This window comes from Schistocerca serialis, chromosome 12 (genome assembly GCF_023864345.2).
Source record: "Schistocerca serialis cubense isolate TAMUIC-IGC-003099 chromosome 12, iqSchSeri2.2, whole genome shotgun sequence".
Classification (NCBI taxonomy): Eukaryota; Metazoa; Arthropoda; class Insecta; order Orthoptera; family Acrididae; genus Schistocerca; species Schistocerca serialis.
Window position 1 is genome coordinate 106646258 of NC_064649.1, and position 26592 is coordinate 106672849.

At 44.0% G+C, this 26592-nt stretch overlaps 1 protein-coding gene across 1 annotated transcript in view; it reads left to right on the top strand.

Moving 5' to 3' along the window:
- Positions 1 to 26592, top strand: part of LOC126427971 (tyrosine-protein kinase Fer-like) — a 116738-nt gene that overhangs the window by 22381 nt on the left and 67765 nt on the right. Inside the window, exon 2 of the mRNA XM_050089857.1 lies at positions 7488 to 7676. Coding sequence (XP_049945814.1) covers positions 7488 to 7676 — 189 coding nt within the window. The remainder of the gene's footprint in view (positions 1 to 7487; positions 7677 to 26592) is intronic.

Below are 26592 nucleotides of genomic sequence, written 5' to 3' on the forward strand. Positions count from 1 at the left end.
AACACATACAAATTGAAAAATTATCTTAGATCCATTAAATACATTTTTACATACACAAATTCAAAGAAAATAACATGATACATAAACAGATGAATATCTCTTAGCAGTCTTTTCTAAATCTGAAAGAAAAGTTCACAAATAATTTTTACACACGTGGTTGTAGCCGCTTTGGCTGGCGTCCTACACTTCCATTCACAAGGGTAGAGGAGGGGAAGTTGCTATGGTGTGCGTTCTTCTCGATCACTCTAAATTACATGGGGGAAAGGGGAGGGGTCACTGTGAGTTGTGTCCAAGTCACTCCACGCTTTCACGCAGCTACCAGGCTGCCATTATCTGGTTTGTCCTGTAGAACAAACAAAAAGAGTGCCTCAGACTCTGTTCACTTAATATCTAAGGGTGGGTCACAATGAAATGGGGATATATGGTACTGGTGACCTCGCTGTTTGGCCCCCTCGCCCCCAAATCAACCAACCAACTGTCACGATCTTTTATTCCTGTCATTTCTAGGAAACATAAAGAGGCATTGGCAGTGGCTATCTGGCTGTTTTCTCCCAGTTCTTTGGGACTTTTAATCACGTTTGACGCCTCAAATACGAGTAGGAAGAATTGTATCTGTGGTGTAATGAAGCATCGACTGCTGCTATGTGGCTGCCACCTCCCAATTCTACGGGACTGTTAATCACTTTTGACACCTCGGTCACATTAGGAAGAGGTTTTTTTTTGTTCGGAATCTTAGTCGTGGCGCAATACTTTATGGGTTGAAATTTGTATCCCTCACCACTGCCTGAAACACTGATGGGACCCTGTACTCTATTTTCCAATCGATGTTTATCTTCCTGCTGTTACTGTTAACCTATTCATTTACACTACTGGCCGTTAAAATTGCTACACCAAAAAGAAATGCAAATGATAAACGGGTATTCATTGGACAAATATATTATACTAGATTTGATATGCGATTACATTTTAACGCAATTTGGGAGCATAGGCCCTGAGAAATCAGTACTCAGAACAACCACCTCTGGCCGTAATAACGGCCTTCATACGCCTGGGCATTGAGTCAAACAGAGCTTGGATGGCGTGTACAGGTACAGCTGCCCATGCAGCTTCAACACGATATCACAGTTCATCAAGAGTAGTGACTGGCGTATTGTGATGAGACAGTTGCTCGGCCACCATTGACCAGACATTTTCAATTGGTGAGAGATCTGGAGAATGTGTTGGCCAGGGCAGCAGTCGAACATTTTCTGTATCCAGAAAGGCCCGTACAGGACCTGCAACATGCGGTCCTGCTCAAATCTAGGGTTTCGCAGGGATCGAATTAAGGGTAAAGCCACGGGTCGTAACACATCTGAAATGTAACGTCCACTGTACAAAGTGCCGTCAATGCGAACAAGAGGTGACCGAGACGTTTAACCAATGGCACCCCATACCATCACGCCGGCTGATACGAAAGTATGGCGATGACGAATACACGCTTCCAATGTGCGTTCACCGCGATGTCGCCAAACACGGATGCGACCATCATGATGCTGCAAACAGAACCTGTATTCATCCGAAAAAATAACGTTTTGCCATTCGTGCACCCAGGTTCGTCGTCGAGTAGACCATCGCAGGCTCTGTTATCTGTGATGCAGCATCAAGGGTAACCGCAGCCACGGTCTCCGAGCTGATAGTCCATGCTGCTGCAAACGTAGTCGAACTGTTCGTGCAGATGGTTGTTGTCTTGCAAACGTCCCCATCTGTTGACTCAGGGTTCGAGACGTGGCTACAGCCATGCGGATAAGATGCCTGTCATCTCGACTGCTAGTGATACGAGGCCGTTGCGATCCAGCACGGCGTTCCGTATTACCCTCCTGAACCCACCGATTCCGTATTCTCCTAACAGTCATTGGATCTCGTCCAACGCGAGCAGCAATGTCGCGATACGATAAACCGCAATGGCGATAGGCTACAATCCGACCTTTATCAAAGTCGGAAACGTGATAGTACGCATTTCTCCTTCTTACACGAAGCATCACAACAACGTTTCACCACGCAACGCCGGTCAACTGCTGTTTGTGTATGAGATATCGGTTAGACATTTTCCTCATGTTAGTGCGTTGTAGGTGTCGCCACCGGCGCCATGCTTGTGTGAATGCTCTGAAAAGTTAATCATTTACATATCACAGCATCTTATTCCTGTCGGTTGAGTTTCGCGTCTGTAGCACGTCATCTTCGTGGTGTAGCAATTTTAATGGTCAGTAGTGTAATTTCGGTAACATCTGAGACAGCAGTTCACCTATGAACGCAGTTTATTTAGGAGAGACTCTGTGTGCTACAATGCAAGTACTTGTATGCCGCCGATAGGATTTTAATTTCGACGGCTCGCCTTCATACTATTGAGAATATCACCCACCCCAGAAACGTGGAAAGCAAAGAGATTGAAGTATAAGAGGTTTGTTTCACAGTGTCAATGATGATGTGCTCATACCTCTTAAGGTAAGCATCTTAGTCCATGTTTACTAGACGTTTTTCTTAGAAAGGAGGACATAAAAATAGACTAGCACACGAAAGAGGGAATTCTTGGCCAAGAAAATTCTACCACTGTGAAACATCGGTCTTCAACTGAGGAACTAATCTGTGAGACTGTACTTTTAGACTATAGCCTTGACTGGAAGTGAGTCACAGATTGTGTGAAAAACGGTAAAGTAAAGAATCGAAGAGTTTTCAATGTAATGCTACAGAAATATGCTAGGAGCTAGGTCGACTGATGAGGAATTAGGAGATTGCGCACAGAATCTGCGAGGGGGAGGAACATATGGAAAAAACTGGAAACAAGAAGAGGCAGGGTGACAGAATACACATCAAGGCATCAGGAAATTACTTCCATGGTACTTGGTGGAGCTGTACAAGATGAGAAGTGTAGCAGAGATTTGAGTAAGTCAAGAAAATAATTGAGAACATTGGGGCAAAGTGCTAGTCTGAGATGAAGATGTTGACACAGGTGAGGAAGACGTGGTGTGCAGTATCCTGCCCCTGGGAAGACGGTTGTCCTACCTTCTCTCTCCTCCCTCCCTCTGCCCCAAAAAAGAACTCAGTGCAGGACAACACCCAACTGGCTTGGTGGACAACAACCTGGAACTTTAGAACACCATCCAACTAGAGTGTTCACGTTGAGTGGCGACTGAAAGTGAGTGGGACGTTCTAGATGCAAGGACTGCGTGTAATTTCGCAGTTTTGCAGTCATCGGTTCGACAACCAAAATTAATGCTGTATCTAAGGTTGCTGAAGGTATAAGAGATGAAATACAGAGAGCGAAAAGTTATCTGCAACTTATGTAGACAGCAGGCAGCAGCTACAACAGTTGAAGGACGTGAAAGGGAAGCAGTAGTTGAGAAGACAGTGATATTGTCCCTTATGTTATACGCTCTGTATTGTTTGTTAGTGGTAGAGCAAACCAGGAGCAAACGGGAAAGGGTGTTCAACTGCAAGGAGAAGGAATAAAAGGATTCAGGTTTGCTGATTTTACTGTAAGTCTGTTAGAAATGGCAAAGGATTTTGAAGCTCAGTTGAATGGCGAAGTGAACAATGCCTTGGAAAAATGTTACAAGATGAATATCAGCAGAAATAAAACAAGTGGGATGTAGTCGAACTAAATTAGGTGATACTCAAGAAAAAAGGTTAGGAAATGAGATATTAAACGTACTAGGTGGTTTTCGCTGTTTGGACAGGAAGATAGCTGACGGTTTATGAAACAGAGAGATTGTAATATATGAAGTATCAGTACAAAGAAAAGAATTACAAAAAATAGTAATATGTTAACATCGAAGATGAATGTAACATGTAGAAAGTCTTTACTTAAGCTATTGTCTGAAGTGTACAGAAGTGAAACGTCTACAAGAAATAGTTCAAGAAGAGAAAATAAGCTTTTGATATGTGGTGCTGTAGAAGAATGCTGAAGACTAGGTGAGAAGGCAGTGATACTGGGAGGTCTAAATCGAATTGAGGAAAAAAGAAATGTGTGGTGCAAGTTGACTAAAAAAGGGGATCAGTAAATAGGACACATCATAACGCATCGAAAAATCTTCCGTTTGTTAATGAAAGGGGGTGTGGGGGTGTGGGGGGGTTGTGCGAAGAGGAGAGTTAAAAATTGTAAACGGATACCAATGTACGAATACAGTAAGCAGTACAAATGGGCGTAGGTTGTAGTAGATATGTAAGATAAAGAGGATCGCAAGGGATAGAATAGCATGGAGAGCTGCACCAAGCCAGTCTTTGGACTGGAAGACCACAACAATAGCAATAAGCGACAGCGTAGCGGATGTGAAACATGTAAAAGAAATTAATTGTGCACAGTTGGAGTACATTTAATTACATAGTTTCTTTTTCTTTTTTGGGCTCAGTATGCAAATATCTGAGGTCGTTAGTGCCCAACTATTGACTGAGTGATGGTTCTTTTGTAGTTATCTAAATCAATCTTCGTTGCTAGGATTGCGTACCTCAATCGATTAAAAACGGACCCTTTATATGATCAATTTGTTATCTGTCTGTCTGTCTGTCTGTTTGTCTGTCTCTCCTGCTTTTCAGGACACTTTTTCTCATGAACGGCTTGACGTATCAAATTGAAAGGTCTATGGTCCCTTGGTGGTAAAATAAACATTAGGTTCTAAGTTACTCCAGTCAAAAGATACAGCCATTTATGCCACACTTTTACTAACTGATTCATCAAAAACTGTAGGGTTATGTCGTGTGATGTTAACCAGGAACCCCAAGACGACTACCGCAGTCCACTTCACCCCTCAGCCGCCCCACACTGAACCCAGGGTTATTGTGCGGTTCGGCCCCAGGTGGACCCCCCAGTGAACGTCTCACACCAGACGAGTGTAACCCCTATGTTTGCGTGGTAGAGTAATAGTGGTGTACGCGTACGTGGAGAACTTGTTTGCGTAGCAATCGTCGACATAATAAAGCTAAGGTGGAGTAAGGGGAACCAACCAGCCCGCATTTGCCGAGGCAGATGGAAAACCACCTAAAAACCATCCACAGACTGGCTGGCTCACCGGACCTCGACACAAATCCGCTGGGCGTATTTTTGCTGGGGACCAGCGCTCCTTCCCACCCGGAAAGCCGTATGTTAGACCGCACAGTCAATCGTCCGGGTCAACTGTAGGGTACTCTCCGTTAGTGTAGAGCCTTGAAATTTGCCAAGAAGCAAAGTTTTATTGTGTAAATAAACGAAAACACCCAAAAAATGTGAATTTGTAATTATATCACATGCAAAAAATGTCATTTGCTGGCTGGCTGTTTGTGCAACCAGAGGATCCAGTCTGTTTCATGTAAACGCAGCCCACACCATTATGGAGCCACCACAAGCTTGCACAGTGCCTTGTTCACAACTCCGGTTCGTGGCTTCTCGGGCTCACTGACAACTCTACGCAAACGCCACTGCTCTCGGTCGTTACGTAAAGGCCGATGGCCATTGCCTTTTCCACAGTGAGAGGTTGTTTTGTTGTGGTCTTCAGTCCTGAGACTGGTTTGGTGCAGCTCTCCATGCTACTCTATCCTGTGGAAGCTTCTTCATCTCCCAGTACCTACTGCAACCTACATCCTTCTGAATCTGTTTAGTGTATTCATCTCTCTACGATTTTTACCCTCCACGCTGCCCTCCAATACTAAATTGGTGATCCCTTGATGCCTCAGAACATGTCCTACCAACCGATCCCTTCTTCTAGTCAAGTTGTGCCACAAATTTCTCTTCTCCCCAATCCTATTCAATACTTCCTCATTAGTTATGTGATCTACCCATCTAATCTTCAGCATTCTTCTGTAGCACCACATTTCAAAAGCTTCTACTCTCTTCTTGTCCAACAGTGAGAGGTAATGCCTGAAATTTAGTATTCTCGGCACACTCCTGTCATTGTGTATCCCGGAATATTGAATTCCCTAATGATTTCCGAAATGGAATGTCCCATGCATCTAGCTCCAACTTCCATTCTTCATTCAAAATCTGTTAATTCCCATCGTACGACCATAATCACGTCAGAAACGTTTCCACACGAGTCACCTGAGTAGAAATGACAGCGTTGTCAATTCACTGCCCTTTTATTCGTTCTGTACCTATACTCTCGCCATCTGTATATGTGCATATCGCTATCACATGACTTCTGTAACCTCAGTGTAAAAACAAATTTGACAATTATAATCGTTAGAAAGTACTTGCATACGTCAGAATATCTGCTAACTCAAAAGTAATTCTGGAAACGAAATTGTGAACAATATTTTTACAACAAACTGTTTGTGTAGCATGTTGTTCACATGAATATTCCATAATTTAACAGAAGTGGAGCAGCAATCAAGCCTGGCAGTCCTTCACCAGACTATTCAAGCTCCCCAAGACAAATTTATGTGGAAGCCTCTAAAAATAACGGAGGGGTCTACATAACTGAAACACACTGGATGAAAAAATAATGTGTGGACGCCATATTGAATCCTGTGGTACTCCAGTAGGATTGTCTGCAGCAGGAAGGAGATTCCACAGACCAATAGGTAGAGATAATAATGTGTGGACACAACACTGAACCCTGTGGTACTCCAGTAGCTCTGTTTGCAGCAAGGAGGAGATTCCACATACCAATCGATAGAGAAAATAATGTGTGGACACAACACTGAACCAAGTGGTACTCCAGAAGGTCTGTTTGCCGGAGGGGAAAGATTCCACATACCAATCGATAGAGAAAATGATGTGTGGATGCAACACTGAATCCTGTGATGCACCAGTAGGTTTGTCTGCAGTTGGAAGGAGGTTCCACATACCAATCGATAGAGAAAATAATGTGTGGACACACACTGAACTGTGTGTACTCCGGTAGTTTTCTGAATGAGATTTTCACTCTCCAGCGGAGTGTGTGCTGATATGAAACTTCCTGGCAGATTAAAACTGTGTGCCAGACCGAGACTCGATCTCGGGGCCTTTGCCTTTCATATCAGCGCACACTCTGCTGCAGAGTGAAAATCTCATTCTGGAAACATCCCCCAGGCTGTGGCTGAGCCATGTCTCCACTATATCCTTTCTTTCAGGAGTGCTAGTTCTGCACGGTTAGCAGGAGAGCTCCTGTGAAGTTTGGAAGGTAGGAGACGAGATACAGGCAGAAGTAAAGCTGTGAGGACGGGGTGTGAGATGTGCTTGGTGGCTCAGTTGGTAGAGCACTTGCCTGTGAAAGGCAAAGCTCCCAAGTTCGAGTCTCGGTCTGGCACACAGTTTTAATCTGCCAGGAAGTTTTTCTCTAGTAGTTTTGTCAGCTGCAGGAAGGAGGTCCCACATCCCAATCGGTAGAGATAATAATGTGTGGACAGAACACTGAACCCTGTGGTACTCCAGTAAGTGTGTCTGCAGCAGGAAGGGGGTTCGTGATTCCAGGGACATGAGTCGTTGTTTTTGGCTGGTGCGATGTATAGTGAGCAAGTGTTGGTGTCGCTTTGTAGACTGGTGTGTTTTTGGCCCACAGGTGGAGGAGGATCTACAAGGGAAGCTGTGGTATCACGGAAGGCTGACCCGCGAGCTGGCGGAGCCGCTGCTGTGTGCAGACGGCGACTTCCTGGTGAGGGAGTCGTGCGTCAAGAACACGCCGCGACTCACTCTGTCCGTGCGGTGGCAGCGGGACGTCAAGCACATCATACTGCTGCGCAGCCACGAGGTGAGTGCAAAAGCAGCGCTCAGTGTGGTTCAAAGTGGTTCAAATGGCTCTGAGGACTATGGGACTTAATGTAAGCTCAGAGGGGGACATCAAATGATACTATACGTGACCCCCAGCCCCCTCCCCCTTGGGTGGGGCGGGGGCAACTTTTGAATCTTAAATGGAAACCCGTTTTTTTTTTTTTTTTGGCTGTTTCGGATTCTCCATAAAGAAAGTAATCAAGTTTTGTTAGAAACACTTTTTAAACCATTGCCAGATGGAGCTGAAATCGAGAAAAATTAAAATTGGGGAAGAAGTCCGACTTATTTAGTATGATCCGAGAAGGACGCATCAAATTGATACAAAATGTGCACCAATTCTTTCATTACGCCAAATTAAACTATTTTATTTTTTTTTTTTTTTTTTTTACAAAATGTATCCTACTCGGCACAGTTTTTGATGGAGGGTATTAAAATCTCGTTAGGGAACTCTTCACAATTGCATTACACACCCGACTGTGACGCTACCGTGGCCAAACTGCGAACTATGGCTCAGTATAAAGATCGATGCAATGCGATTAGACGTCACTTCACTTTCAGATTGTGAACTGTAAACATCAACTGACGAAAGTAAATTACTCTTTAGCGAAATATGGCTCACTATCCTCCTATAGAGTTTGTTGAAATGATGTTAAATTTAGGTGAATGTCATAACAATTACGCTCCAACTGCGCAATTTATGCGGATCGATTCCCAAAGAGAAGACGTCCAAGCCAAAACATTATTCGAAATTGCACTCAACGAGCTCGAGATGGACGCATGCACCGTCCACCTCGTCATCGCGAATACAATGAAAATGACGCTCGTACCCTTATCGTTCTCGCCTGTTCAAGTGGCTCAAATGACTCTGAGCACTATGGGACTTAACTTCTGAGGTCATCAGTCCCATAGAACTTAGAACTACTTAAACCTAACTAACCTAAGGACATCACACACATCCATGCCCGAGGCAGGACTCGAACCTGCGACCGTAGCGGTCATGCGGTTCCAGACTGAAGCGCCTAGAACCTCACGGCACAAGCGCTCAGTGTGATTGGGGTTGTTGATTAGTTGATTGGTTGGTTGATTTTCGGGGGGGGGGGGGGGGGAGGGTAGCAAACAGAGAGGTTATTCGTCCCATCGGATTAGGGAAGGATAAGGCAAGAAGTCGGCCATGCCTTTTCAAAGGATCCATCCCGGCATTTGCCTGAAGCGATTTAGGGAAATCATGGAAAAACTGAATAAGGATGGCCTGATGCGGGTTTGAACCTCCGCCATCCCGAATATGAGTCCAGTGTGCTAACCATTGCTGCACCTCGCTCGGTTTGTGGCTGTCGTGTACGACTTTGTACACAGTGCTAAGGAGAGGTGGGCTACTTAGTGGTGTGGCATCTGTCCTTGCAGGGAAGTCGGACAGAAGCAGTAATGATTAGTGAACAAGTAACGAAAAACACAAGATTTACTTAACTTACACTACTGGGCATTAAAATTGCTACACCACGAAGATGACGTGCTACAGACGCGAAATTTAACCGACGGGAATAAGATGCTGTGATATGCAAATGATTAGCTTTTCAGAGCATTCACTCAAGGTTGTCGCAGGTGGCGACACATACAACGTGCTCACATGAGGGAAGTTTCCAACCAATTTCTCATACACAAACAGGAGTTGACCGACGTTGCCTGGTGAAACGTTGTTGTGATGCCTCGTGTAAGGAGGATAAATGCGTACCATCACGTTTAGACTTTGATAAAGGTCGGATTGTAGCCTATAGCGATTGCAGTTTATCTTATCGCGACATAGGTGCTCGCGTTGGTCGAGATCCAACGACTGTTAGCAGAATATGGAATCGGTGGGTTCAGGAGGGTAATACGGAACGCCGAGCTGGATCCCAACAGCCTCGTATCACTAGCAGTCGAGATTCCAGGCATTTTATCCGCATGGCTCTAACGGATCGTGCAGCCACGTCTCGATCCCTGAGTCAACAGATGGGGACGTTTGCAAGACAAGAACCATCTGCACGAACAGTTCGACAACGTTTGCAGCAGCACGGACTATCAGCTTGGAGACCGTGGCTGCGGTTATCCTTGACAGTGCATCACAGACATGAGCGCCTGCAATGGTATACTCAACGACGAACCTGGGTGCACGAATGGCAAAACGCCATTTTCTCGGATGAATCCAGGTTCTGGTTATAGCATCACGATGGTCGCATCCGTGTTTGGCGACATCGCGGTGAACGCACATTGGAAGCGTGTATTCGTCATAGCCGTACTGGCGTATCACCAGGCGGACGGTATGGTGTGCCATTGGTTACACGTCTCGGTCACCTCTTGTTTGCATTGGCGGCCCTTTGAACAGTGGACGTTACATTTCAGATGTGTTACGACCCGTGGCTGTACCCTTCTTTCGATCCCTGCGAAACCCTACATTTCAGCAGGATAATGCACGACCGCATGTTGCAGGTTCTGTACGGACCTTTCTGGATACAGAAAATGTTCGACTGCTGCCCTGGCCAGCACATTCTCCAGTTCTCTCAGCAACTGAACACGTCTGGTCAATGGTGGCCGAGCAACTGGCTCGTCACAATACACCAGTCACTTCTCTTCACTGTGGTATCGTGTTGAAGCTGCATGAGCAGCTGTACACGCCATCCAAGCTCTGTTTCACTCGATGCCCAGGCGTATCAAGGCCGTTATTGCGGCCAGAGGTGGTTGTTATGGGTACTGATTTCTCAGGATCTATGTACCCAAATTGCGTGAAAATGTAACCACATGCCAGTTCTTGTATAATACATTTGTCCAATGCATACCCATTTATCATCTGCATTTCTTCTAGGTGTAGCATTTTTAATTCCAGTAGTGTATATTCCCCAAGCGTGCGAAGACTCATTACAAATAATGCTGCAAGAAATTGAGGCCATTTCGCAAAGTCAACAAGGAAGAGTCTCTTTCAATTGAACGATGAGTCGGGTTCAACTCTGGCTAGTTGGCGGCCAGCACATCGATCAGAATTGACGACTGCGAGTAACTGACGAGAAAAGTTTCTGAATTTTGTGGGACAGTAGCGCTAAAAAGTTGCATCAGATAATGCAATGGACAGTAGCTGCACATGCATGAGGTTATGGTTCGAATCTCCCTAGCTGCAGTAAAATTTTTTTTATATTTTTAAATCTTCGATTTTGGTCATCATTTTTATTCAATTAATTGATTTAAAAGTAATTTCTTGTTGCCATTCCTTTATCACATCATTTTAATCATAATATCAACTACTTCATTTGCTCTCGGTTTTCTTCCTATAATTCTTTTTCCACTTGAAATCTTTGTTCATGTGTTTTAATTAATTTTATGTGTTAATTTCGTTTTAGTTTATTTTGTATTATCGCGCTGTCTTTTCGTCAACAGTATTGTGTGCAGTGTATTTATTTCTAATTTCGTTTAAACTCTTAATGCTTACAAACCGTTCTTTTATTTACATCGTCATCTGCGTTATTTTGTCCCTAGTGCAATACATATTTAGCTTATGTTTTAAATGTTTCTATGACGATTACCTTGCAAAAAAGAATTACACGTCTGGTAACGAAGCATCTATTTTTCACATCACTACACTGTCAATATGCACTGAAGCGCCAATGAAAGGTATGGGCATGCGTATTCAAATACAGAGAAATGTAAATAGACAGAATATGGCGCTGCAGTCGGCAACGCCTATACAAGACAACAAGTGTCTGTCGCAGTTGTTAGATCAGTTACTGCTGCTACAAAGGGAGGTTTTCAGGATTTAAATGAGGTTGAACGTGGTGTTACAGTCAGCGCACGACCGATGGGACACAGCATATCCGAGGCAGCGATGAAGTGCGGATATTCACGTACGACCGTTTCACGAGTGTACCGTGAATGTCATGAATCCGGTAAAACATCAAATCTCAGACATCGCTGCGCCCGGAAAAATATCCTGCAAGAACGGGACCAAACGACGACTGAAGAGAATCGTTCAAAGTAACAGAAGCGAAACCTTTCCGCAAATTTCTGAAGATTTCAATGGTGGGTCGTCAACAAGTGTCAGCATGCGAACCACTCAACGAAACATCATCGATATGGGCTTTCGGAGCCGAAGGCCCACTCGTCTACCCTTGATGACTGCACGAGACAAACCTTTACGCCTCGCCTTGGCCCGTCAACAGCAACAATGGACTGCTGATGACTGGAAACGTGTTGCCTGTTCGGACGAGTCTCGATTCAAATTGTATGGAGCGGATGGACTTGTACGGGTATGGAGACCTCCGCATCAATCCATGGATCCTGCGCGTCAAGGGAGGACTGTTGAAGCTGGTGGAGGCTGTGTAACGGTGTGCGGAGTGTGCAGTTGGTGTGATATGGGACGCCTGATAAGTCTAGATTCGGCTCTGACAGGTGACACGTACGTAAGCATACTGTCTGATCAACTGCATCCATTCATGTCCATTGTGCAACGGACTTGGGAAATTCCAGCAGGACAATGCAACACACAACACGTCCAGAACTGCTACAGAGTGGGTCCGGGAACACTCTTATGAGTTTAAACACTTCGGCTGGCCACCACACTCCCCAGACATGAACATATCTGGGATGCCTCGCAACGTGCTGTTCAGAAGAGATCTCCACCCCCTCGTGCTCTTAGGGATTTATGGACAACCCTGCAGAATTCATGTTGTCAGTCCCCTCAAACATTACTACAGACATTAGTCGAATACATGACACGTCGTGTTGGAGCACTTCTACGTGATCATGGAGCCCCTACACGATATTAGGCAGGTGTGCCAGATTGTTTGGCACTCAGGTGTAAATAGATTTTGGTATTTTGTTTCTTAACTCATAAATAGGAATTTTAAAATAATTTAATGCTATAATAGATAAATATAGTGAAATTCATATTCACAAAAATCGCAATTTTTGAAGAGAATAATGTAAAGAAAAAACTGAAGCAAATGAGGGACGCTCACACAGTGATTAAAATAATGTGGCAAGGGCGTACAAATAAAAACTATATTAAAAGCGATTAATTAAATAATGATGAAATTCATTTCGTTAATGATTTAATTGGAAATTTGTGGTATGGACTTATGGGACCAAACTACGGAGGTCATTGGTCCCTAAGCTTACACACTACTTAATCTAACTTAATCTAACTTACGCTAAGCACGACACACACACCCATGCCCGAGGGAGGACTCGAATCTCCGACGGGGGGAGCCGCGTGGACCGTGACAAGACGCCCTAGACCGCGCGGCTACCCCGCACGGCGTTAATGATTTAAAAAGAAAAAAAAAGTACTAAACCTGACGAGATTCGAACCCACTTTTTTTTTTTTGGTCATCAGTATACTGACTGGTTTGATGCGGCCCGCCATGAATTCCTTTCCTATGCTAACCTCTTCATCTCTGAGTAGTTCTTGCAACCTACGTCCTCAATTATTTGCTTGACGTATTCCAATGTCTTCCTCTACAGTTTTTGCCCTTTACAGCTCCCTCTAGTACCATGGAAGTCATTCCCTCATGTCTTAGCAGATGTCCTATCATCCTGTCCCTTCCCCTTATCAGTGTTTTCCACATATTCCTTTCCTCTCCGATTCTGCGTAGAACCTCCTCAATCCTTACCTTATCAGTCCACCTAATTTTCAACATTCGTCTATAGCACCACATCTCAAATGCTTCGATTTTCTTCTGTTCCGGTTTTCCCACAGTCCATGTTTCACTACCATACAATGCTGTACTCCAGACGTACATCCTCAGAAATTTCTTCCTCAAATTAAGGCCGGGATTTGATATTAGTAGACTTTTCTTGGCCAGAAACGCCTTTCTTGCCACAGCGAGTCTGCTTTTGATGTCCTCCTTGCTCCGTCCGTCATTGGTTATTTTACTGCCTAGGTAGCAGAATTCCTTAACTTCATTGACTTCGTGACCATCAATCCTGATGTTAAGTTTCTCGCTGTTCTCATTTCTACTACTTCTCATTACCTTCGTCTTTCTCCGATTTACTCTCAAACCATACTGTGTACTCATTAGACTGTTCATTCCGTTCAGCAGATCATTTAATTCTTCTTCACTTACACTCAGGATAGCAATGTCATCAGCGAATCGTATCATTGATATCCTTTCACCTTTTATTTTAATTCCACTCCTGAACCTTTCTTTTATTTCCATCATTGCTTCCTCAATGTACAGATTGAAGAGTAGGGGCGAAAGGCTACAGCCTTGTCTTACACCCTTCTTAATACGAGCACTTCGTTCCTGATCGTCCACTCTTATTATTCCCTCTTGGTTGTTGTACATATTGTATATGACCCGTCTCTCCCTATAGCTTACCCCTACTTTTTTCAGAACCTCGAACAGCTTGCACCATTTTATATTGTCGAACGCTTTTTCCAGGTCGACAAATCCTATGAAAGTGTCTTAATTTTTCTTTAGCCTTGCTTCCATTATTAGCCGTAACGTCAGAATTGCCTCTCTCGTCCCTTTACTTTTCCTAAAGCCAAACTGATCGTCACCTAGCGCATTCTCAATTTTCTTTTCCATTCTTCTGTATATTATTCTTGTAAGCAGCTTCGATGCATGAGCTGTTAAGCTGACTGTGCGATAATTCTCGCACTTGTCAGCTCTTGCCGTCTTCGGAATTGTGTGGATGATGCTTTTCCGAAAGTCAGATGGTATGTCGCCAGACTCATATATTCTACACACCAACGTGAATAGTCGTTTTGTTGCTACTTCCCCCAATGATTTTAGAAATTCTGATGGAATGTTATCTGTCCCTTCTGCCTTATTTGACCGTAAGTCCTCCAAAGCTCTTTTAAATTCCGATTCTAATACTGGATCCCCTATCTCTTCTAAATCGACTCCTGTTTCTTCTTCTATCACATCAGTCAAATCTTCACCCTCATAGAGGCTTTCAATGTATTCTTTCCACCTATCTGCTCTCTCCTCTGCATTTAACAGTGGAATTCCCGTTGGACTCTTAATGTTACCACCGTTGCTTTTAATGTCACCAAAGGTTGTTTTGACTTTCCTGTATGCTGAGTCTGTCCTTCCGACAATCATATCTTTTTCGATGTCTTCACATTTTTCCTGCAGCCATTTCGTCTTAGCTTCCCTGCACTTCCTATTTATTTCATTCCTCACCGACTTGTATTTCTGTATTCCTGATTTTCCCGGAACATGTTTGTACTTCCTCCTTTCATCAATCAACTGAAGTATTTCTTCTGTTACCCATGGTTTCTTCGCAGCTACCTTCTTCGTACCTATGTTTTCCTTCCCAACTTCTGTGATGGCCCGTTTTAGAGATTTCCATTCCTCTTCAACTGTACTGCCTACTGCGCTATTCCTTATTGCTGTATCTATAGCGTTAGAGAACTTGAAACGTATCTCGTCATTCCTTAGTACCTCCGTATTCCACTTCTTTGCGTATTGATTCTTCCTGACTAATGTCTTGAACTTCAGCCTACTCTTCATCACTACTATATTGTGAACTGAGTCTATATCTGCTCCTGGGTACGCCTTACAGTCCAGTATCTGAATTCGGAATCTCTGTCTGACCATGATGTAATCTAATTGAAATATTCCCGTATCTCCCGGCCATTTCCAAGTATACCTCCTCCTCTTGTGATTCTTCAACAGGGTATTCGCTATTACTTGCTGAAACTTGTTACAGAACTCAATTAGTCTTTCTCCTCTTTCATTCCTTGTCCCAAGCCCATATTCTCTTGTAACCTTTTCTTCTGCTCCTTCCCCTACAACTGCATTCCAGTCGCCCATGACTATTAGATTTTCGTCCCCCTTTACATACTGCATTACCCTTTCAATATCCTCATACACTTTCTCTATCTGTTCATCTTCAGCTTGCGACGTCGGCATGTATACCTGAACTATCGTTGTCGATGTTGGTCTGCTGTCGATTCTGATTAGAACAACCCGGTCAATGAACTGTTCACAGTAACACACCCTCTGCCCTACCTTCCTATTCATAACGAATCCTACACCTGTTATACCATTTTCTGCTGCTGTTGATATTACTCGATACTCATCTGACCAGAAATCCTTGTCTTCCTTCCACTTCACTTCAATGACCCCTACTATATCTAGATTGAGCCTTTGCATTTCCATTTTCAGATTTTCTAGTTTCCCTATCACGTTCAAGCTTCTGACATTCCACGCCCCGAGTCGTAGATCGTTATCCTTTCGTTGATTATTCAATCTTTTTCTCATGGTTACCTCCCCCTTGGCAGTCCCCTCCCGGAGATCCGAATGGGGGACTATTCCGGAATCTTTTGCCAATGGAGAGATCATCAAGACACTTCTTCAATTACAGGCCACATGTCCTGTGGATACACGTTACGTGTCTTTAATGCAGTGGTTTCCATTGCCTTCTGCATCCTCATGTCGTTGATCATTGCTGATTCTTCCGCCTTTAGGGGCAATTTCCCACCCCTAGGACAAGAGAGTGCCCTGAACCTCTATCCGCTCCTCCGCCCTCTTTGACAAGGCCGTTGGCAGAATGAGGCTGACTTCATATGCCGGAAGTCTTCGGCCGCCAATGCTGATTATTTATCAAAATTTAGGCAGTGGCGGGGATCGAACCCGGGACCGAAGACGTTTTGGTTATGAATGAAAATGGTTCAAATGGCTCTGAGCACTATGGGACTCAACTGCTGAGGCCATTAGTCCCCTAGAACTTAGAACTAGTTAAACCTAACTAACCTAAGGACATCACAAACATCCATGCCCGAGGCAGGATTCGAACCTGCGACCGTAGTGGTCTTGCGGTTCCAGACTGCAGCGCCTTTAACCGCACGGCCAGATTATGAATGAAAGACGCTACCCCTAGACCATGGGTATGCGTACTCTAACCCACAAGCTCCTACAAATACTGACCAGAGTGAACAGCTGCAGGGTGCCATAGCTGGGATCTTAACCTACATCACGGTACAGATGGGTTCAAAAACTCGATTCCACCATTGGGGAACTCTACTTGCCAGGTGACATCCAAAGACTGATCCACGTTCTAAATCAATAAACTCTCTGACCCATTCTGGTGTCGCTGCTTCGCTGTTGATCACACAGTACTCTCCACCTCCCTTTATACTGAGTGGGCCCCCTTCTCGGGACATCTAGTGGTAAATTTCGCATAACGTAGGTGTGTATGGACTCTTCTGATGAGTTAGTCCAGGTAGGAATAAGGGCATCTACATTCGGTGCTTAATGAAACATTATGCAGGGAATTGCTCATTCAGTAACAGCAATTAAATGTTGCTTGTTTGCGACGAGATTGTGTTATATGTATCGTTGAACAAGGAAAACGTCTTCCAGCACGATAACAGCAGTGCCTATTGGTACGCGTGCGACATCATGCGCTGGCCTAACACGGGTATGTTCCAAAATACTCCGCTTAAAAACGGGATTCCTCTGGTGCTCATACCTCTGATTCTATTGCTGACACAAAGGCAAGGCCAAGTGTTCTGGATAGCCGTAGGCTAGGAAGCATTTGTGCCAACGGCCTTGCCACAGTGGCAACAACAATTCCCGTCAGAACACCAAAGTCAAGCCCCGTCGGGCTGGTCTAGCATTTGGATGGGTGACCATCCGGTCTGCCAGGCGCTGTAGGCAAGCGGGGTGCACTCAGCCCTTGTGAGGCAAACTGAGGAGCTACTTGGTTGAGAAATAGCGGCTCCGGTCTCGTAAACTGACATACGGTCGGGAGAGCGGTGTGCTGACCACATACAATTGCATATCTGCATTCAGTGATGCCTGTTGGCTGAGGATGATACGGCGGCCGGTCGGTATCTTTGGGCCTTCATGACCATTTGGGGTGTCTAGTTTTTAGGAAGCATTTGTATACCAGCAGAAGGCTCGTCATACTGTGATTATCCCATAACGGAGGCTGAAAGGATGAATATTGCACACGTCTTCCAGCTTATGCAAATGGAGCAAATCGAATGGTTCTTTTTGCGTTTTATATGGCCCACTGCCAGACTCAAGGCCCCATTAGTTCATGAATGGTTCCTTGGAAAAGCTGGAAAAAGTGTTTTTCTACAGTTTTTTATAGCAAAATCGATCCGCGGATTCCAAGATGGCTACAGACAGCAAATGGCTACCATGTACGAGGTCTGTTCAAAAAACTCTGGAACATTCGTAATTTCACCAGTGGTGTGTTGGAGCGAAATGCAGTTGGCATTCATGTACACGCCTGTGTTTAATGTGTAACTGCCAGATGTTTCACTGACGTATGTCTGTTAGCTATTGTACAGTTCTGTATTCAGTACAATGTCGTGTCGCACAGTTTGCGAATTTTCCGATGGCAGAGCTAGAGGAGCAACGCGCGTGCATTCAGTTATGCGTGAAACGAAAGAAATCCTTCACAATGACACACCAAATGATGCAGGAAGCCTATGGTGATGAGTCCTTAAGCCGCCTCGGTATTACGAGTGGTTCACACGGTTTAAAAACGTCCAGACGGAAGTTAAAGATGATTCTCGTTCAGGACGCCCTTCGACAGTGTCAGTGTGTGGGTATTATGTTGACGAGTTGCGCAACGGATTGATCTGACAAGTACCCTTTGGCTCCTGCAAGAAGCAGTTTCCACCCCACACTACTACAGAAGTCAGAAAGACGCTCCTAACGTACCACATAGAAATGGCTGAACAACTTTCAGCAATAAGTATCTTCTGGAGTCGTCCGCTGTAACGAAAAGACACAAAAATATTCTACATATTCTTACGTATCTAGTGGGATACTTGGGTACTGGATTATTGCTAGTTACTGCAAGAAAAACATTAAACCAACGGAAAATATTATTTATTGCAAAATTTAAGAAAATCATGTGAAACTTTTATTTATAAACTGATACACACATTTCCGAGTTCTTTTCGGAATAGGAGGTTACCTCTTATGGACAGGAATCCTGTTAATGACATTTATATACAAAATGTGGGAAAGCTCTTTTATCCCTTTTCTTTAAGAATGTTATTTGCTTGGCAGAATGAGAGCCGCACCTACTCAACTGGAGTAATTACCCGACTGTATTTTTCTAAGTACGGTCGAGGCTGTCGCATGGGAAATGTAATGGAGTGACGTGAATGAAGTATGTTATTTCTAATTGAGGAAAGATGGGGCTCGCCTACACTGTAGCGCACAATACCGTGAGCTGCAACGACTGCTGCCTGCGTCGTTTGCCGCTGAAAAATAACAAAACTATCTCTTTCTATCTGGACTGACCTTCGCCAATCGAACTCTCACTGTGCCTTGATGAAGTCAAGGACTCCTATCTGCCCCTAGTCTAACATATGTGCGGTGGTACACTGGTCAGATAACCAGTCCACCGTCCGCAGCTCGTGGTCGTGCGGAAGCGTTCTCGCATCCCACGCCCGGGTTCCTGGGTTCGATTCCCGGCGGGGTCAGGGATTTTCTCTGCCTCGTGATGACTGGGTGTTGTGTGATGTCCTTAGGTTAGTTAGGTTTAAGTAGTTCTAAGTTCTAGGGGACTGATGATCATAAATGTTAAGTCCCATAGTGCTCAGAGCCATTTTTGAACCAGTCCACCATGATGCCACTCAATATTCGCTCTCAGGTGCTAACTAATGCTCCATCTGTGTTCACATCACACACGAAGTGTCGTGGCCAACACAGTGAACAAACACTTAATCACAAGCGACTCAATATAGAGTATGACTCCGATTCGCTAGCGACAGAGGTGCTCTCTCAGTGCAGTACTGAGTAGAGACTTTGTTCCTCGCTCTCTCTGTACACGCACGAGCGCACTCGCTTTCGCTACGTGTTCCCGCTACAAGAGCGTCACCGGAACGACTTCCCTCCACGCAAAAAGCGAAAGGGTATGTTATCCGCTGTCTTTTCTGCACTCCCCCAGCTCATTGCGTCAGAAATAGTCCACCAATCAGCGTTACTCTTACAAATGAGAGAATGGCTAAGCCGACCAAACCAGAAATATATAGCATCTGCGTTAGGCATTTACTGTTCACTTGTGAGAACTCTGAAACTGCAAACTAGGTCTGTCAAAAAAAATGTGTATGCTGGTGCTCTCCCAATAATACAGTGGGTTTTGGTTTTAAGGTGAACATGCAGGCCATTATCCCTTTTCTCTGACAAAACCTGTTTTGGTCTGTGGGCGGTCGGCCGGCCGGCACTGCTGCGTGCTAACTCACCCTCCTATGGACTTTCCAGTGGGCTGGTTGCCTCCACCGAACAAAAACTGTGTCCATCGTGTCTTGAATGTTTGTATACGCCAGCCTCGAATTTTTAATCTCGATGCGCACTTGCGATTTATTTATTAGATTTGGATATTGATTACATGGAAATTTGTAAAATTGACTCTACCCTATCGAGTTTGGGCTCGAATGAAACGTCTTGATACGCAGAATACGAGATGGTGAGGTCGGAATATGTAAGAAATGAAGGTCAGGAGATCACGCCACCTTACTACATCTACCGACGATGCTCATGTCAGGAACATCAACAAAATGTGCATACCAGTCGAAGACTGACTGTTCGAGAGATTGCAGAAGAATGTAACATTTCAATTGGATCATGTCATGAAATCCTGTGGGAAGGAAATGGCCTGAAATGTGGCGAGACAATTCATGGATCTTGCATCACGATAACGCACCCGCACATTCATCCCTGTTGGCGTGTGATTATTGCACAAAAAACCAAATCACTGTACTACTTCATCCTCTGTACCCTCCAAACCTGGCCCCTGCGGACTTTCTTTTACAACCGAAGTAGAAAACCCCATTGACAGGACGAAGATTTGCAACGATAGACGAGATAAAGAAAATTCGCAGACGGCGCTTCGCATGAGCCAGCAAAAGGCGTACCAAGACAGCTTCCAGAAAGGGAAACAGCGTAAGTAAAAGGTAAGCGCAGAAAAATTTCGTGTACAAAGTTTTGCGATTTTTTTGAACAGAGCTCGAATTCTTAAGCTCTCGAATGGCGCTCAAAATTTTCTTGATGTCTTTATCTGTTTCCGAGATACAGAAGTTCAAAGACATCCTACTTGTAGACGTAAACCACGCGCGTAAAATCCGATGTGGGGCGGAAACTTGGCTTATAAAGTGACATAGCGCGGAGAAGTATGCTGCAAAGTGTCTCCCTTATGATCAGAAGGGTTCTGGGAACTCCACTACTGAAGCGGATGCAAATTTTTTTTTTGGACACTAAATCAAGTGTGAGGTTTAAAATTAGTTTTGCGTTATTTCAACCTCAGATAAGATAGCTGGTGACTTCGCCCCATGAGGTGAAAGTTTGGTGGCTTGTTGTACAGCTGGAGGAGAAGGAAACACGGATGCTACCATGACACTGCGTGACTTTACAATTGCGGTGCAGGATTTGAGGTCGAACGTCTGCGTGGCCACGTCCGCTGTGTAGCAAGAACAGTACTGTAAGTGCCGGATGGTTTCCAACTAGCCACCAACTTGTAAACAACAGGTTAAGGCACCTTTCCCTTCATCCAGATCCTCTGGACAGCCCGGTTATCGACTTTTTTTTTTTTTTTTTTTTTGTCATCAGTCTACTGACTGGTTTGATGCGGCCTGCCACAAATTCCTTTCCTGTGCTAACCTCTTCATCTCAGAGTAGCACTTGCAACTTACGTCCTCAATTATTTGCTTGACGTATTCCAATCTCTGTCTTCCTCTACAGTTTTTGCCCTCTACAGCTCCCTCTAGTACCATGGAAGTCATTCCCTCATGTCTTAGCAGATGTCCTATCATCCTATCCCTTCTCCTTATCAGTGTTTTCCACATATTTATTTCCTCTCCGATTCTGCATAGAACCTCCTCATTCCTTACCTTATCAGTCCACCTAGTTTTCAACATTCGTCTATAGCACCACATCTCAAATGCTTTGATTCTCTTCTGTTCCGGTTTTCCCACAGCCCATGTTTCACTACCATACAATGCTGTACTACAGACGTACATCCTCAGAAATTTCTTCCTCAAATTACGGCCGGTATTTGATATTAGTAAGACTTCTCTTGGCCAGAAATGCCTTTTTTGCCATAGCGAGTCTGCTTTTGATGTCCTCCTTGCTCCGTCCGTCATTGGTTATTTTACTGCCTAGCTAGCAGAATTCCTTAACTTCATTGACTTCGTGACCATCAATCCTGATGTTAAGATTCTCGCTGTTCTCATTTCTACTACTTCTCATTACCTTCGTCTTTCTCCGATTTACTCTCAGACCATACTGTGTACTCATTAGACTGTTCACTCCGTTCAGCAGATCGTTTAATTCTTCTTCACTTTCACTCAGGATAGCAATGTCATCAGCGAATCGTATCATTGATATCCTTTCACCTTGTATTTTAATTCCACTCCTGAACCTTTCTTTTATTTCCATCATTGCTTCCTCGATGTACAGATTGAAGAGTAGGGGCGAAAGGCTACAGCCTTGTCTTACACCCTTCTTAATACGAGCACTTCGTTCTTGATCGTCCACTCTTATTATTCCCTCTTGGTTGTTGTACATATTGTGTATGACCCGTCTCTCCCTATAGCTTACCCCTACTTTTTTCAGAATCTCGAACAGCTTGCACCATTTTATATTGCCGAACGCTTTTTCCAGGTCGACAAATCCTATGAAAGTGTCTTGATTTTTCTTTAGCCTTGCTTCCATTATTAGCCGTAACGTCAGAATTGCCTCTCTCGTCCCTTTACTTTTCCTAAAGCCAAACTGATCGTCACCTAGCGCATTCTCAATTTTCTTTTCCATTCTTCTGTATATTATTCTTGTAAGCAGCTTCGATGCATGAGCTGTTAAGCTGATTGTGCGATAATTCTCGCACTTGTCAGCTCTTGCCGTCTTAAGTTAGAAAAAAAGAAACAACTTGTCTACCGTTATGCATAACCCAGCTGATTATGTTTTGTATTCTTTACACTGTTTCTACTTTACTGCTCTGTGGCAAAATAATCGCAATCTCGAAAAATTTCTGTTTGATGCTTTAATTTTGGACACCAGTGTAATTGACAGTGACAGAACAGTGCTTAGAAAAACAGTGAGGAAGTGCCAATATAACTGGAGCAAAGAGAAGGTGAAAGTGGATGTGGTTGAGAGCCAGTGATAATGAGATACAGAATCTATGACAATGACAACGAGTAAGAGAGAGACACTGACCGTAAGAAGAGACAGTGGGAGTGGGAAGGAATGAATGAGATAGCAGTAAGAGAGAGCAAGAGGGAGATGTGACAGTGAGAGGAGACTGTGGTAGCAGGGTAGCAGGACAGAACGAAGGAGACTGTGGCTGTGGGATAGGAGACAGTGTGTGTGTGTGTGTGTGTGTGTGAGAGAGAGAGAGAGATAGTGACAAAGAGTTGGATTGAATAAGTGAGCGAGAATGGGGAAGTGGTAGTGGGTTGGGAATGGGCGACTTAAAGTGATGGACTAGTGGATGTGAGCGAGTTACAGTTAAGGGAGCTTGTGGGAGTTTGAGTTGAACGTTAAAAAGGGAAAGGATATGTTTGTATGCCAAGGTCTTAGGGAGATTTTGAAAGGTACTAAGTCTTAAAGAAACAAGAACACATTCGCTCTTTTTGTGCTCTGCTGGTCGATTCTATAGCGTATCGTTCTATGACATTGCGTTGGCTGGGATCAATGACAACTACTGAATAGATGGTTTCAGTGGTGCATCTGCACCACGTGAATAGCGCGAGAGAGGAGACACATATTTTCAGCTCGGCTGCAGGCGATTCTGTTGTCACCTCATCTTCCTTGGGCTAGGAAACAGTTTTGTTTCCAACTAGACAGGTATCAACATACCAATGTGGAAACGTTTGGTGCAGTATGCACTGTCAGCAAGGCCACCATTATTGTATCTTCCCTTCCCAAAACACCAGAGAGAGACACCCTTGCAATGGTGCACAATGGACGTCGGAGTAGCACATACATGATGTTTTCAGACGTCTCATGAAGTGTATACAGCATCACATTCGATATTTTTATCTGTTTAGGCTCTGAAGAGCGAACGTTGCAATGCGTTTGATCATCGTTGTACTCTATGAGGTATGATATCCATTGTTTACACAACACAATCACCTTTGGCACTCATGGCTGGTAATGCACACAGCAGTCATTACATTTCTGACAGGTTAAGCCCGGTGGCTGTGCATTATCTTTGAAGGTTCCACTAATCATCTTTCAACAAGATAATGCAAGACAAGATGTTTCCCATGCTGTTCTCATCTACCTCGAGACAGATGATGTTCGACTCTCAACCAGGCCAGCACGTCATCTAGATCTGTCACATGACACCACTTACCAGAACCTACGATTCAGAAAACATGATATATAGGACCGGAGCAGTGTGGAATGTCGAACCCACAACTCACATCCGAGCACAGTTTGACTCAGTGTACTGCCAGGTGAGAGCTATTGTTGCCTCCAGAGGTGGCAGCTGTGCTCCACATGCCCCCAAATCACCAAAAAATTTAATAGTCTATTGTTACTGTAGTTGTATCAGTGAGGTGAAGTCTTCATGTTACGAGGGACATTTAATAAATAATGCACATTTATTTTTCATGTACATGTTTTTTTCAATATATCTTTAAAGTACTTCAGTATAGTCCCACTGCTTCTCTATGACTGAATCCCAACGCCATAGGAGCTCTATTATTCCATCCAGGACACCACTTCCGTTCGTCTGCTGAAGGGCTCTGCTAATGATGGTAGAACCCTCTTCCAGAGAAACGCAACGACGTCCACACACAGGTTTTTTCAGCTTTGGAAACAAGTCCAGTCGACTCATGTCAGGGCCATAGGGAGGATGTGGCTACATTTCCCATCCGTATACGCCCAATTTTTGATCTACCACATTGCCAATATGCAGATGATGTGCATTGTCGTGGAGAAAGAGTGAACAAGTCTCAAGCAACTGAGGTCGGATTTTGCGCATTTTCCTGCGCAGGTGTTGAGTGAAGTTGCGAATATACACTGGTGTGACACTTGCTCCAAATGGGACTCTGTCTGTCATTGTGATTCCTTGGTGGTCACAAGAAATAAATCATTATTTGCTTGGGATTTGTTTGAGCGTGTCGAAATTTTTTTGGACGTGGAGAATCCGAACTTCCCCACTCATTGGACTGTGTAATTCTGGTTCAAAGTCCCTAATCTACATTTCATCAGTAGCGTGAATTCGACCCAAGAATCCTAGACTTTCACGGTCGCAAGGTTGCAATGTCCAGGTGTTACTGCTTCTGTTCAGCAGACAAGTGTGGGATCCATCTTGTAGAAATTTTTTTCTCTTCTTCAAATCACTTGTCAGGATACTCAATGTTGGTACTGGCGAATTTCCCGTGGTTTCAGAGAGTTCCCCACAAGTTGTACTGCGATCTTCTTCAAGCGCATCTGCTACATGTTTAACATTTCGTTCATCCATTGACATTTTTGGTCTTCTGGGTCTTGAATTATCGTCTATGCTCATATGCCCACCACGAAAACGATTAACCCAACGTGAAAATGTTCTACGGTCCAGTGTACACTCACAACCAACTTCGCTTAACGGACAATGAATTTCTGTCCGGTTTTTGCTTCCTAAATTTTCGATCTTGATCTACGACTCAGATTTTCAACAGTAACAGTGCCTGAGATGTATGTACCGTCCATTTCTACCTTTAGCAAATATTATATTAGAGTACCCATCGAAAAAAAATCACGTGCTTTTTCCTCAAGTTCATAATTTCATCTGACATACCCTGTGAAATTGAAGAAATGTATGATGAGATAAAAGAAATTATTCAGGTAGTGAAGGGAGACGAAAATTTAATAGTCATGGGTGACTGGAATTCGACAGTAGGAAAAGGGAGAGAAGGAAACATAGTTGGTGTATATGGATTGGGGCTAAGAAATGAAAGAGGAAGCCGTCTGTTAGAATTTTGCACAGAGCATAAATTAATCGTAGCTAACACTTGGTTCAAGAATCATAAAAGAAGGTTGTATACATGGAAGAATCCTGGAGATACTAAAAGGTGTCAGATAGATTATATAATGGTAAGACAGAGACTTAGGAACCAGTTTTTAAATTGTAGGACATTTCCAGGGGCAGATGTGGACTCTGACCACAATCTATTGGTTATGAACTGTAGATTAAAACTGAAGAAATTACAAAAAGGTGGGAATTTAAGGAGATGGGACCTGGATAAACTGAAAGAACCAGAGGTTGTACAGAGTTTCAGGGAGAGCATAAGGGAACAATTGACAGGAATGGGGGAAAGAAATACAGTAGAAGACGAATGGGTAGCTCTGAGGGATGAAGTAGTGAAGGCAGCAGAGGATCAAGTAGGTAAAAAGACGAGGGCTACTAGAAATCCTTGGGTAACAGAAGAAATATTGAATTTAATTGATGAAAGGAGAAAATATAAAAATGCAGTAAATGAAGCAGGCAAAAAGGAATACAAACGTCTCAAAAATGATATCGACAGGAAGTGCAAAATGGCTAAGCAGGTTTGGCTAGAGGACAAATGTAAGGATGTAGAGGCTTATCTCACTAGGGGTAAGATAGATACTGCCTACAGGAAAATTAAAGAGACCTTTGGAGAAAAGAGAGCCACATGTATGAATTTCAAGAGCTCAGATGGAATCCCAGTTCTAAGCAAAGAGGGGAAAGCAGAAAGGTGGAAGGAGTATATAGAGGGTCTATACAAGGGCGATGTACTTGAGGACAATGTTGTGGAAATGGAAGAGGATGTAGATGAAGTGGGAGTTACGACACTGCGTGAAGAGGTTGACAGAGCACTGAAAGACCTTGAGTCGAAACAAGGCCCCGGGAGTAGACAACATTCCATTAGTACTACTGACAGCCTTGGGAGAGCCAGTCCTGACAAAGCTCTACCATCTGGTGAGCAAGATGTGTGAGACAGGCAAAATACC